At 45.6% G+C, this 14,932-nt stretch overlaps 1 protein-coding gene across 1 annotated transcript in view; it reads right to left on the bottom strand.

Moving 5' to 3' along the window:
- UGCG (UDP-glucose ceramide glucosyltransferase) overlaps window positions 1-14,932 on the bottom strand; it is a 56,899-nt gene that overhangs the window by 29,140 nt on the left and 12,827 nt on the right. Inside the window, exon 2 of the mRNA XM_014073196.2 lies at window positions 1,771-1,912. Coding sequence (XP_013928671.1) covers window positions 1,771-1,912 — 142 coding nt within the window. The remainder of the gene's footprint in view (window positions 1-1,770; window positions 1,913-14,932) is intronic.

Raw genomic sequence — 14,932 nt, 5'->3', positions numbered from 1 at the left:
ATAAAGAAGAGATATTAAATCAGAAAATTGATTTGGATATTTTTTCCTTTTGAATATACAAAATTTTTTGCTAAGAGACAAATGTGTCAAAGTCCCAAATAATTTTTACTTTGAAACACAGATAAACAATAAATTACCTCTGGAACTTTTTCTGAAGAAATCAAATAATATTTTTAAAAAATCAAAGAAGATTTATGAGATTTCTTCAATTAGGCTTAAAAAAAGAAAATAGTTATATTCTGGTTGTCCTTACTGGACTTTTATGGATAAAGTTTCTGATTGACAGAGCATTTGGACTATGTTTTCTTTATTTAAGAAATGAACTATTAGATGACGACAGATTATGAAGAAAATAGTTATATCTGGTTTCCCTTACTGAACTTTTGCTGATAAAGATTAATTAACATAGCATTTTGCCTTGCTTTTCCTTAACTAAGAGATGAGCTATGGAGAGAAGAGAAATTATGTTTTATTTAGAGATGGTGATAAACTATTAAAATTGTTTTTACCTGCTGTGATGAAGAGAGAAACTATTTTATTCTTTACATGTGTAATGCGCAATACATATGTTGGAAAAAAATTATACTTGTTCATTTACTCATTCAGGAAAATGGTCCTCAAATAGTAGAATTTTTACTTCCTTAATTTTGAAGCTTTCTAAATATTAGAATGCTTATATTTTGAAATGATTATGAATCAACTATGTATTAAGGTTTATAACATTACAATAAAAGGGGGTGAGGGAGAGCCAGTTTGGTGTAAGAAACTGTGAGTTTTAGTCCTCCCTTTGTCATGAAAGACAGCTAGATGACTTCAGGCCAATCCCACTTCACAGAACTGTTACTGTAAGGAAAAATAAAACAGAAGAGTATTATACTATATACTTTTGCTACCTTGAGCGATAAAGGATTATAAATCTAATAATCATTGTTGACAAATGGATTGCTCCTTCCTTTGTCCTCTGAATTATTCTGAAAACTGGCACCCTCCAGGAATTTATAGCAATAGCAATAGCATTTAGGATTATATATCACCCCATAGAGCTTTACAGTATTCTTTGGGTGGTTTACAATGCCAGCATATTGCCCTCAACAATCTGGATCCCCATTTTACCAATCTCAGAAGAATGGAAGGCTGAGACAACCTTGAGCCCTGCCAGGATCAAACTCCAGACTGCGGCAGAGTTTGGCTGCAATACCACACTTTATCCATTGTGCCACTGGGGTCCTTTTATTTATGAGCATAATTGGCTTAATTTCTTAGTATAGTGTACTTAACACTACCAATTATTTCAAAATTAGAAATATCTTGTACCATCATATATATTAAATATGATATGCTAATTATACAGAAATCAATTAACGGGAAAGAAATGAATATTCATCTCAGAAACCAATCCACTGGCAAATCTGTAGTCCTGCAGATATTGTTAAAATATATCCTCCTGTGGTTATTTGGTTGTTTTTGGTGCCTTTAAGTTAGTGTTTATCCTGGCAACAAGTCCCTCCAGTTTTCTTTGCAATATTTTTCAGAAATGGATTGCCATTGCCTTCTTCCTAGGACTAAGACAGAGAGAGGATTGGCCTAAGGTTGCTCAGCTGGCTTTGTGCGTAAGGTGCAACTAGAACTCATGGTCTCCGGTGTAGCCTGATGCTTTAATAACTGCACAAAATTGGGTCTCTATCATGCATTAAACTATTTTATTGGTCAAAATAACAAAAACACAGAAAGCTATATTTTTTGTTCATTAAAAAGCACTTTGATACATACTTTGGGATAATCCAATTCAAAGAAGGTTTCCAAGTTGTTAATAAGGTTAGGATCAACACCCTTTAAAGGCTTCAAAAGTGAAACACCTGGAAGCTTGCTATATGGTTGTTTATCTGTTGCTTTCTTGTTGAGTTGTAGGTGCCTAAAAGAAAAAAGTGCCATTTAAGAAATGCAAGAGTAAAATGATAATTAAACTTTAAACACTCCTACACAAATATTCATGTTTGCCTTGTCACAGTTTCATTGCTGGGAAAAAATGCAGTAGCAACTTTTAAGCATACAAATCTACTCTAACTAAGATACAAAAAAAATTAAAGGAAACCTCATGCAAAAATATGTAATAATGCTGTGTCAAAACATTGATACTTTCACATAATTTCATATTCCTGATTGCACATGTCCCGAAGATGAAAGGGAGAAATAGATGAATAGATCAAATATTTTTATTTTATTCTAGCAGTCTATATTTGAGAGACACGTACCAATACCAACACTTCTAATCTCCTGCCTCAGAAATTAACATACTGTAATTCAAATAGACAAAAAATAGATAATAACTCCTTTATTTACTCCATCATCCCAAGAAAAATCCCTCATTGTCATATTTCACCCAAAATAAATCCAAACAAGGAATTTTCTGTTACAGAACAATAGTTTAGGATATTCTACTGGCAAATCTACTCAATTCATGTTAATCATTAAACTCTACCCTACCCTCTTCTTCAGAGTAGTAGTTTAGTACCAAGAATGTGTAGAACACTTGAAAACAAACAATTTCAAAGTTGAAATACTTCATTTTTAATATGAACAAATTATGAGTTTTTCAAAATACCTTGAAATAACTGTCTCCAGCTCAAAACACTTCCAAAACGCTAAAAAAATGTCTTATATTCCCTCAAGGAAATTATTTTGCACTCAGAACTGAGGTGTTTTAAATTTAATTAGAATGAAAAATATATTAAACATCTCTATTTAGCACTACCTGCAAATATGAACAATGGATACAAGAGTACCACAAAGAATAGCCCACACTTATTTATACTGGTGTTCAATTTTTGTCAAAAATATAGATTTATGCATGTGTATGTAATTTTATATTAATGTTACAATATTACAGGTGCTTATAATATAGACATGCATGATTGAGGCATAGTTCCCAGCTATTATTGATTGGTTCCCCAAAATATAAGCAGGATTGTATATAATTAGTATTTGAATAGGAGGCCACCAGAAAATGCAGAACTATAGTCTAGACTGGGAAGGTGAAATCAATCTTGGAAGAAGACAGTGAAAACTTTTTCAATTTTCTGCCAAGGAAATTACATAGAGCAGGTGTTAAGCTCAACTGGAAGAGACCTGTATTTTTTATTTCTATATAAATCACATGTACATGGTAAAAGAACAATTATTGAGAATACCAGAATGAACTTGGACACATTTTAGCAAACATCACAAATTGCACTATGTACGTACTTTAGATGGGAAAGACCATTGGCTTACCTGAATGATCGTTCTCTAGGCACTGAGGAGTGTCCAAGCACGGGTTAACTTCAGCTTGCTGCCCAAGGAACTGAGTTTTAAAATTGATTGTAGCTTCGCCTCTTGGTTGCCTCAGAGGCTCAGTTTCAAAAAACGAAGATCAAATAGTCCACAACTCGAACCAGTCTAAGTCCAAGTCCAAGACATAAGGTGACAAAAAAACACACCTCACGGCCCCACCTCAAGGGTGGGTTTGGACACTCCGCAGCGCCTAGAGAACGACCATTCAGGTAAGCCAACAGTCTTTCTCCTAGGCGCTGCTTGGAGTGTCCAAGCACGGGACATGCCAAAGCTATGTCGAAGTCGGGAGGGAAGAAGAACTGTCCGGGGCCGCGGTACTCGTCACGACTCTCTGCAAAACTCTCCTCCCAAAAGACGCCTCGGTGGAGGCGAACGTGTCAAGTCTGTAGTTACGTATAAATGGAGATGGACCAGACCACGTAGCGTACGGCAAATTTCTTCAATGGGCGCTTGAGTAGCCCAGGTGGCTGAAGTTGCTGCACTCCTTGTAGAATGTGCGGTAATACGAGGAGGAACCGGTCTGGCTTGAAGTTCGTAAGCCATCTTGATGCTTGCTCTGAGCCAGCATCCAATGATGGAGGACGTGACCTTCTTTCCCATGGAAGCAGGTTGGAATGAAACAAATAATGCTTCCGACTTATGGAAAGGAGCGGTCCGCTTCATGTAAATGCAGACCGTGCACCGCACGTCCAACTTGTGCCATGTTACTTCCCTTTGGTGCCTGGGACGAGGACAGAAGTCCAGAAGTATCACCTCTTGTGCCCTGTAGAAAACGGTGGCAGGATCCAACCGTAAGATGACTCTATCGGAGTGGAAAATGCAGAGGTTGCCTCTGACTGACAAGGCGGCCAGCTCCGATATCCTGCGGGCCGAGGTGATGGTGACCAGAAAGGCAGTCTTAAGGGTAAGATGTCGCAAACCCACTGTCCGCAATGGCTCAAAGGGGGGCGCAGCAAGCGCCTGCAGTACAATAGTCAAATCCCAGGTAGGGTACCTGTTGTGACTCAGCAGAAGCTTGCGGTGAGTTGAGTCGGGATGCAAGATTAACAATGCAGCTGGGGCTCATTAGTGGCGTCTTCTGGTGATAAAGAACGGATGGTGCCACGCCCTGGTTGCAGGAGTCAACTTTCATCATTCATCGGTTGTGGCTTGTTTGTGAGAGACACTTGGAGAAGTGATTTGCTTTCTGTAACCCTGATTCAAGGAGACACTTGGAGAAGTGATTTGCTTTCTGTAACCCTGATTCAAGGAGACACTTGGAGAAGTGAATTGCTTTGTAAGAGTTTTGTTTTGCATTCTGTTATCTTCTTGTCAGAGACTTTGTTTATGTTTATTTTTGGGCTCGCAGCCAGTCTGAGCCGAGGACTGATAAAGTTCTTTCCTTTTAAGTTTGTCTGCCTGTCGTCTGTTAACAAGCGAAGGGAAGACAGAACAGATTGACTCCTGCCAGACAAGCCTCCATTTGATGAATTATGGAGCAATTAATTGCTGGCAAATGGCCCAACAAATTGCGGTGTTGGCGGATCAAATTATACAGTTGCAGAGAGCTGGAAAAAAAAAAAACCAGCCAAGGAGGAAGTGTCCAGTAGCCATGCCAGATAAATATGATGGGAGTCTGGCCATGTTTGCCGCGTTTCTGGGACAATGCCAGCTGTTCCTGAGTTTGAGAGCAGAGGACTTTCCCACTGACCGGACAAAGGTGGGATTCATTATCAGTTTGCTCTCAGGCACAGCTGCCCGTTGGGCTACCCCCTTGTTAACTCAGCCGAGCCCTTTGTTGGATGACTTCCAGGGCTTTTGTCAGTACTTCAAATGGATGTTTGAAGATCCCATCAAGGGGGAAACATCAGCTAGAAGTCTGAAGTCACTGCAGCAGGGGAGTGGTTCATGCAGGACTATGTTAGTGAATTCCGGCAGCGTAGCCAGGATTCCACATGGAATGAACCAGCTCTAATGGACACGTTCCAGGATGGATTGTCTGAGGCCTTGCAGGATGAACTGGCGAGGGTGGACAGGCCACCGACGTTCAACGCGTTGGTTCACTTGTGCCTCCGGATAGACACCCGGCTGCAGAGGCAAAGGCCTCGCCGTGTATTCCAGGAGACCACCAGCATGCCGGTTCAGCAAGGGACTTCAGTGGACTGGGAGGAGCCCATGGAGTTGGGTGCTGTCAGACCTCGAGTGTCACGGACAGAGATGGACAGACGACGTGCTGAGGGATTGTGCTTCTACTGTGGGGATCTTGGGCACCTGGCAGAGAGTTGCCCCAAGAACAGAAGCGTTGCACGGACTGCAGCCATCCCTCAGCAACGCACTATCATGTCGGACAACCAGCACGTTTGTGCGGCCGTGATAACCCGTTCACACAAGGTAGCGTGCATTCGGGGTGTGTGGAGTCCCAGGGCGGATGCCCTGCCGAGTAAAGTAGAGAACTCTGACCCTGCGAACCCGCTTCCACCTCAGACTGTTCTACCCATTGCATCCTGCGCTGCCGTTTGTCATCCCGTGAGCAAGCAGTCTCTGATGCGGGATGCGCAGTGGGGTGACGACTGGGTGGAGCGACAAAAGGCAGAAGTGGGGCCGGCGTCCCCATGGACTTTGGAAGGGTATCTTTTGAAGTGTCGGGGCCGGCTCTATGTTCCTGCAGGGCACATCCGTCAACAGGTGCTCTCTCAGGTTCATTGTGCGTCTGCATCAAGACATTAGGGATTTTTTCGGACGTTGCGCCTGGCCTCCCGTCAGTTTTGGTGGCCCCATCTGAAAAATGACGTGCAGAGGTGCGTGGAGTCATGTGCCCAGTGCCAATGGGCCAGGTCTGCAAGAAGAACTCCACCAAGATTCCAGCCTTTGTCGACTCCTGTCCCCGCAGCACTGGACTTTGTTTCTAGGTTCCCGGTGGGGTACCAGTGTCTTGGACCGTGTTCCTTGGAGGCCGTCATCAACCCTTCTGGGCCACATCCCGATCGTCGAAACTGGGGGAAGGGGTCTGCGGGAGGGGATTGCATGGTGGCTCGGCAGGAGTCGGTGGAGCTGCCGCCGGACTCCAATGGTGAGGGGTCATGTGGGTTGGCCTTGAAGGTGGAGGACCCTGGACAGGGTGTTAGGGCTAGGCCAGAGCTGTTGGAGCGGCCACCAGTCGCCGCCAGTACGGGGGCTGGTGGGTCGGCCATGGAGAGGGTGGAGGACCCTGGACAGGGTGTAAAGGCTCGGCCAAAGCTGGTAGAGCTGCTGTCAACCTCCGACGGTAGGGGGGCTGGTGGGTCGGCCTTGCAGAGGGTGGAGGACCCTGGACAGGGTGTTAAGGCTCAGCCGAAGCTGGTAGAGCTGCTGTGAAGGACCCTGGACGGGGTGTCGATGCCGTGAAGGGCAGAAGGAAACATGGTGGCCACCGGATACCTAGGGAGTTCCGGCTCAAGGGGGCTATTCCTGCAGAGGTTTGGGACTCATGAAAAAGGCACCACAGGAAATGGGTGCGGGCCATCTTGTGGACAAGTCATTCCTATCACATCCAGACCATCGGAACCCGGGGAAAGGGCCCTGCGGTGGGGGATAGTGTTGTGACTCAGCAGAAGTTTGCAGTGAGTTGAGTTGGGATGCAAGATTAACAATGCAGCTGGGGCTCGTTAGTGGCGTCTTCTGGTGATAAAAAACGGATGGTGCCATGCCCTGGTTGCAGGAGTCAATGTTCATCATTCATCAGTCGTGGTTTGTTTGTGAGAGACACTTGGAGAAGTGATTTGCTTTCTGTAACCCTGATTCAAGGAGACACTTGGAGAAGTGAATTGCTTTGTAAGAGTTTTGTTTTGCATTCTGTTATCTTCTTGTCAGAGACTTTGCTTATGTTTATTTTTGGGCTCGCAGCCAGTCTGAGCCGAGGACTGATAAAGTTCTTTCCTTTTAAGTTTGCCTGCCTGTCGTCTGTTAACGAGCAAAGAAGGGGGGACAGAATAGCTACCTATGGACGGGGGGCGGACAGAGGTTGGACGCCCCTTTTAGGAAGCCCCGAACCTGGGGGTGCCTGGAAAGTGGTAGTTGAGAGTCAGTGGACCGGATGGTGTCCAGGGCCGCCACCTATCTACGGAGAGTGTTGGGCACAAGGCCCTTGTCCAAACCATCCTGCAGAAAATAGAGGACCTGTGGGATGGTCGCAGATGAAGCCACAATCTGATGGTTGGAACACCAACGTGAGAAGGCCGACCAGGTTGCCTCATAAATTCTGACAGTGGAAGGTCATCTGGACGCTTGAATAGATCGTATAACTCTGTCGGAGAAACAGTGAAACCTCAGGAGGTCCCTCTCAAGTGCCATACGGCCAACTGCAGCCACTGGGGCTCCGGATGTTGGATGGCCCCCTGGCTGAGGGAGATTTGCTCCTGAGGTATACACCACGGCCAGGACACCGACAGTCCTTCTCAGCCAATGAGGTGCTACTAGCAATACCTCCGCCCCCTCCTCCAGAATCTTTCGGATGACCGGCGAAATCAGAGGAAGAGGGGGGGAGGCATACAGGTGACCCGGAAGCCAGCGGGATCGTAGAGCATCCATGCCCTCCGCCCCGGGACAGTGGAATCTGGTGAAAAACCGGGGAAGGTGCATGTTGGCTGGCAAGGCGAACAGATCGACCACCAGGTGGCCGAACCTCCGGGATAGCTGGCAAACCAGTCTCGGATGCAGCCGCCATTCTGAGTTGTGGATGGTGGTCCTGCTCAGCCAGTCCGCCATCAGGTTATCGACGCTGGAGATGTGTCTGCTCGAATTGAGGCCAGATGTCTCTCCGCCCAGTGACCCAGGGCCTCCGCTTCTAACATCAGAGCCAGGGACCGTGTGCTGCCCTGATGGTTGATGTAAGCTTTGGCGGCTATGTTGCCCATCAGAATCAGTACATTGCGGCCCCTGATCTGAGCAAGGAAATGGCGCAAGGCGAGCCTGGCCGCCCGGAGCTCTAGCCAGTTAATGTTGTGGGCGAGCTCCGCCTGCGACCACCTGCCCTGGACCACTGAGGTCCCTAGTTGAGCGCCCCAGCCGAAGAGACTGGCATCTGTAGTGATGATCAGGCACTCCGGTTCCCTGAGGCGACTGCCCTTGAGGAGGGCCTCAGACAGCCACCACCTGAGGGATCGCAGGACCTTCGGGGGGACCTGTATCATGCGTCTGGAGATGCCGGCCTTCCTCCTCTGGAGAGGGAGCAGGAACCACTGTAGTTCTCATGTGTGCAACCGCGCCCACGGGACCACCGAAATGCACAACACCAGCTACCCCATCAGCTGTGAGAGGGAGACGATCGATGCTGACCCGGTCGAGTGGATGCTCCTCACCAGGGTCCAGATGCTGTTCACCCTATCCTGAGTAAGGAAGACTTGGTAGGTCTCGGAGTCAATGATCATTCCGAGGTGCTGGATTCTGCAGGTCGAGGTCAGGTGACTTTTGGCGAGGTTCACTGAGAACCCGTGGAGCTGCAGAACCTTGATGGTGGTGTCCAAGTCTGCCCGGGCCTGACCCCTTGACGACGAGTGGATAAGGATGTCGTCCAGGTAGCATTCCAATCTCACGAGAAGAGACCGGAGGCATGCTGCCACAGCAGCCAGCAGCTTGGTGAACGTTTGCGGGGGCAGACGAGAGTCTGAAGGGGAGGGCCTTGTACTGGTAATGGTGATCGGTGAACTGGAACCTCAAGAACTTGCGATGCGCCGGGTGGATCGGGACATGCAGGTATGCTTCTTTCAGGTTGATCGACGTCAGTAAATAGTCCCGTCTGACGCAGCCCAGGATGGTCTGGAGGGACTGCATTTTGAAGCGCTTGTACGCTAGGTGTTTGTTCAGCTTCTTGAGGCCCAGAATCGCTCTCACCCGCCCTGATGACTTGGGGACCAGGAAAAGGATGGAATAAAGCCCCCTGCCTTCTTGACCCCTGGGGACCTCCTCTATGGCCTCTATCTCCAGGAGGTGTTCTATCTCTGCCCTCATCAGTTGGAGTTTGTGGGCAGACCTGGGGATGGGACATTGGAGGAAGGTTCTTGGGGGAAGGGACAGGAACTCCAGGGTCAGCCCATGGCGGACCATGTTCCTGACCCAACTGTCCATCGTGGTCTCCTCCCACTGGGCAGCATAGAGCTGGAGACGGCCGCCTATGGGGGGAGCCCTGTGATGGTCAGATTTCCGAAAGGGTTTGTTGGAATAACCCCCTTGGAATGGCTTGCGGAACCTTTGCTGCCTGCCTCTGTCCCTAAATGAGGACCTATCCTGGGAGCGATCCTGTGGGGGAACGTAGGCACGACTGGGGCCACCCGAGGAAGTTGGAGGGCTCGCTGTTCCGAAAGGAATTCTTACGAAAGGGCTGGAAGGAGGAAGCACTTTGCGTTTGTCCTTGGTTTCAGTTAGGATTGGGTCCAAGGCCTCCCCAAAGAGCTTACCCCCTTTGAAGGGAGCGGAAGCCACCTTCCATTTCGGCTTCACATTAGCCTGCCAGTGGCGAAGCCACAGCAGGCGCCTCGAGGTGACGTTCGAGGCCAGGGCCCTGGAGGAAAATTTAGTGGCCGCAAGAGAGGCGTCAGCAGAGTACTCCACGGCAACAATAATCTTATTGACGTCCTGCCTAGTCCTGGAGTTTCCTGCCGAAAGCCCTGCTAGCAACTTTCGAAGCCAGAACAGGGCTGCCCTGCCAAAATAGGAAGAGGAGGCGGAAGTGTGCATGGTCCAGGCGGTAGCCTGATGGGTCTTTTTTTTTTTTTTAAATATAATTTTTATTAAACATTATTACCTTTAAAAAACAGAAAGAAAAATACAACAACATAAGAAAGACAAATCATACATAACAATATAAAGTAAATATACAGCCTTTTGTATCGGCATTCATTAGTTATACATTTTTTTTAAGCGTAAAACATACAGATACAAATACCGTTTTAAACATACAACCCCCCTCCCCTCCCCCCCCCCGCGGTGACAGTCATTCACAGCCCAACTTTTTCTTTCCTTCCTCATTGTTAGGTCTCTAAGCCACATCTTCTCATTGCAAAGTTCAGGGATCTATTACAATATCCATGTTAACTTTCCCCATTTTAAGTCCCTGCTGTTCTCCTTGTCGCCCACATATACCATAGGTTCCAGCTAAGATAATGTTCCGTTTCTCCTTTGTCCCTCAGCCAACCCGTCATTCTGTCCATTTCTGCACATTCATAGATCTTTTTAATTATAGCATCTTCCGACGGTATGGTAGTGGATTTCCAAAATTGTGCATAAGTTATTCTTGCGGCCACAATTATATGTAGGCTCAAATGCCATATTGAACTGCTTATGTTTTCTGGTTTAATGCTTAGTAGAAGGTTCTCGGGTCTCCATTCCATGTTTGCCCCAGTAACCTCTTTTAACCATTTTTTAATCCTTTTCCAATATTTCGTGGCCTCAGTACAGGACCACCAAATATGGTAGAATGTGCCATTCTTTCTTCCACATTTCCAACACAATGGAGATAACCCAGGGAACATCTTGGCTAACCTCGTTGGAGGGAAGTGCCACCTATAAACCATCTTGTATATGTTTTCTTTGAATGCTGTAGATGTTGTAAGTTTAATGGTCTTACTCCATAGATCCCACCATTTGCCCATTTCAATTTCATAGCCAAGGTTTCTCTCCCATGCTATTAGAAGGCTTTTGTCCATCTCTTCATTAGCATCTTGGCAGGTCAAAAATTGGTAAATCTTCGATAACATTTTCTTGTCTCCACCAAACGGGATCTTATCTAGCCCCTGAGGGTTTGGGTAGATCCCAAAACGTGCCTTATCGCTTTTAAACCTGTTTCTAACCTGTAAATATTCCCACCATTCCAAATTCCTGCCCTGTTGCTCTAATTCCATCTTTGTTTTCATGTTGCCATCTTCTGTCATGATGTCTTTATATGTTATGTTTCTTGTCCAATTAAATACACTCGGATGCGTTAAGGCCTCTAATGGTGCCAACCAGCACGGAACCCTAAGATAGTATTTTTTCCTCATCTTTTCCCAGACCCCCATCAAAATCTTCCGAATATAATGTCCCATGAAGTACCTATGGGGGGTGTCTCTTTCTTGCCAGAGGGAGGCATGCCATCCCTGGGGGAGGTCATGTCCCTCTATAGCCAATAGGCGCCTTCTACTCAACATCACCCAATCTTTCACCCATGTCATGATTGCTGCGTTATAGTATGCTTCCCAGTTGGGTACTCCGAAGCCTCCCAGTTCTCTACGTTTTTGCAATGTTTGGGCTTTGATTCGTGCTTTCTTGTCTTGCCATATAAACTGAGTCACTATTGTCTCCAAAGATTTTTAAAAAAATTTGTCCAATTTAGTTGGTGCCGTTTGAAACAGAAACAAAAATTTTGGTAATACATATCTCTTGACTGTCACAATCCTGCCCATCAGAGACAGTTGTTTGCCACTCCAATTAGTCATATCTTTAGATACCTGTTGTAGCAATTTCATATAGTTATCTACCTTGATAGAGGAACATCTCTCCATGAGCCAAATTCCCAAATATTGTACTTTGTGGGCCATGTTGATCCCTAACAGGCTTTGTACTTCCCTTTTCTGGTTCAGAGTCATATTCTTAATTAACAGTTTTGTCTTTTCTTTGTTTATACGTAGCCCCGCTATCCTACCGTACTCCTCTATTTTACGTAAAAGTTGTATCCCAGAAGCCATAGGATCCTCCAGGATAAAAACAAGGTCATCGGCGAAAGCCTGGACCTTAAATTCCTGAGCTTTAGCTCGTAACCCTTTAATTTGTGTGTCACTTCTCACTATTCTAAGAAGGGGTTCTAATGTGAGGATGAACAGTAGGGGGAATAGCGGGCATCCTTGTCTTGTGCCTTTACCAATCTCAATATCACCCGCCTCTTCTCCGTTTACCAATATTGTCGCGGTTTGTCGTACATAAATTGCCCGAATTGCATTTAAGAAGCTTTCTCCAAACTTCATATTTTCTAATTGTGACAACATAAAGTTCCAATTTACCCGATCAAAAGCCTTTTGTGCGTCAAGAAACATAAAGGCCACTTGTTTATCCGGCCGAGCTTCATAATATTCTAAGGCATCCAAAATAATTCTAACATTATCTTTCAAATGCCTTGACGGCAGAAAACCGTTCTGATCAGGGTGTATAAATTTGTTAAGGAAAAATTTAAGTCTATCTGCCAATATAGCTGCAAAGATTTTATAATCCACATTCAAAAGTGAAATGGGCCTATAGTTTTTAATTTGGGTGCGGTCAGCTCCAGCTTTAGGCAAAAGGGTTATATAAGCCTCGGCCCATGATTTCGGTGCGATAGAATCCATCAAGACAGCATTAAATATTACTATCATCTCTTGTCCTAAAATTTCCAAAAAAGATTTATAGATTTCAACTGGCAAACCATCCATGCCAGGAGTTTTGTTGTTTTCCATTTTTTTGACTGCCTTTTCTAATTCATCTATTGTTATCTTTTGGTTCAGTACCCCTTTTGCTTCATTTGAGATCTTGGGTAGATTTGCATTGTCTAAAAATTCCTTAATTTGGTCCTCAGAAACTTCTTCCCTACTATATAGTTGCTGAAAAAAACCTTGGATAATTTCCTGTTTCTCCCCCTTGGTTTCTACTAATTCCCCTTTACTATTCTGCAGTTGAGCTATACAGCCTGATGGGTCTTGTGAGCCATGGATTCCGCCCTCTTGTCTTCTGCCTTAAGCCCTTCCAGCAATTCCACGGGAAGGGAAGAGGGGGAAGTGATGGATTGGCCATTGGATTGGGCCTACTACGTTTGCTGGGAGTGGGCCCGGTCTTTTCCCCTTGCCTCTCTTCCACACTGTGATGAGGGCTGAGCTGCTTCTACATCTTGACAGCGAAGTAAACCAGGCCTGAGGTGAGACAGGGCCTGATCCACGCGTTGGGCCTTGAATAGCACTGAGGCCTAGCCAGCTGAGGAGGAGGAGAGAGACTGGAGCTGGCTGTGGTGGGCAGCCAAGCGCCCTCAGACCCGCGCTGATGGCAGGTAAAAAGGCTGGTTAAGCCTAGGTTCCCTGCAGCTGCTTGAGGAGAGAAGGAGGGCAAGAGCCTGCCTGGCCACCCAGCGCAAGGCTCCGGGCTTATGCTAAAGTAGACAGGCTGCGTGGCAAAGGCTGGAGCCCAGGAATGAAAATGCGCCAAATTAGGGGTTTTAAAATGGCGGCCGTTCACAAGCGCGCACCTGGAGCGTTGTCGGGCTGCATGGAGCCTAACGCTCCTTTCAGGGGAATCCTGACTACCCAGATGCCCTCCTAGTACTCACAAATAACTGCCCGGGAGGGCCCCCGACTCAACAATCTGCCCAAGGCAATGCCCAGGCTGTCAACGTTCCAGAGAGCCTGTCTGCGCGATGTGGAGGCAGACGGAGCAAACGGAGAAGCTAGAGTTGTAAACGAAGATATCTGCAACCTAAGCTAAATTTTCTAAGACGAGGTAAAATAAAGGAGCTACAACTATGCTAGAATTTGGGGTCCAGCTTGCTGCACAAGGACTGGAGCCCCAAAATAGACGTCCTGTAGGGAGACTGAGTTTTTTGAAACTGAGCCTCTGAGGCAACCAAGAGGCGGAGCTACAATCAATTTTAAAACTCAGTTCCTTGGGAAGCAAGCTGAAGTTAACCCGTGCTTGGACACTCCAAGCAGCGCCTAGGAGAATTAGGGAAATAACTAACAATCTTAATTTCTTCCGGTCAACCAAGAATCTTTTTCAGAGCTACGTTGATGTGCTCTTCTCTTTTTAGCTTAAGTGGAGTTTTACTAAAATCCCTCTGAGTCAAAGATTGCCCTTGCTGCACTGGGGCCTCTGAAACTACCACCCACATGCTACAGTGCATTACATTTACAAATGTAAAGTGAAAGTGGAGGAAGCTATTGAGACCAAATTAGTTAACTGATTGTATCAGCCTTTCTCATTCCAGCCATCTCCATGCTGGCTTGGAGTTGTAGTACTCCAATTCAACTAGCAGATGCCAGGTTTGAAGACTGGATAGTTAAAACAGCTATTTTTATCTCGGGTTTTACCTTAGCCAGCTTCCCAGGCATCTAATGATCCCTATATTTAGAAAAAAAATTACAGGCCAGTTACAACCAAGCAATACCCAAGTGAGCAATATACATTGTTTTATATACTACTAATATATACTAATCATAATCAATCCCTATCAGAACTGGTAATCTCTGATAACTTGTACTAGCTCCTAACATCAGTAGAATATTTTTCCTTTCAACTAATTAAATGTAGTCTTTGCTACCCTGAGGTGATGACATTTCTTCCTTACAATACTCTGCAAGTCTGTTAGAGAAAGCACTTTCCCACATACCTAGTAAATAACCCATACTTAACGAAATATTTATTTTCTCCAAAACTGAATCCTGTTCTCTCAGCAATTCTCATCTGCCAAGGCACCATAATTATATTTCTTAACTCTTTTGCCACAAGCAAGCTGTTTTGCACACTTATTCCATCTGATGGTTTTATTTTTTCACTTAATGTAGAAAAATATTGAAAGGCAATTTCTCCTATGTATGAAACAAAATTCCATTTTAATTAAGATCTTTAAAAATATACTAAGCTGCCTGTGTTACACTCA

This window comes from Thamnophis sirtalis, unplaced genomic scaffold (assembly GCF_051295495.1).
Source record: "Thamnophis sirtalis isolate CommonGarterSnake01/CBP01778 unplaced genomic scaffold, rThaSir2_p1.2 scaffold_5, whole genome shotgun sequence".
NCBI classification, from domain to species: Eukaryota; Metazoa; Chordata; class Lepidosauria; order Squamata; family Natricidae; genus Thamnophis; species Thamnophis sirtalis.
Note: the sequence above shows the minus strand (reverse complement) of the source record. Positions and strands in the feature narration are given on the sequence as shown.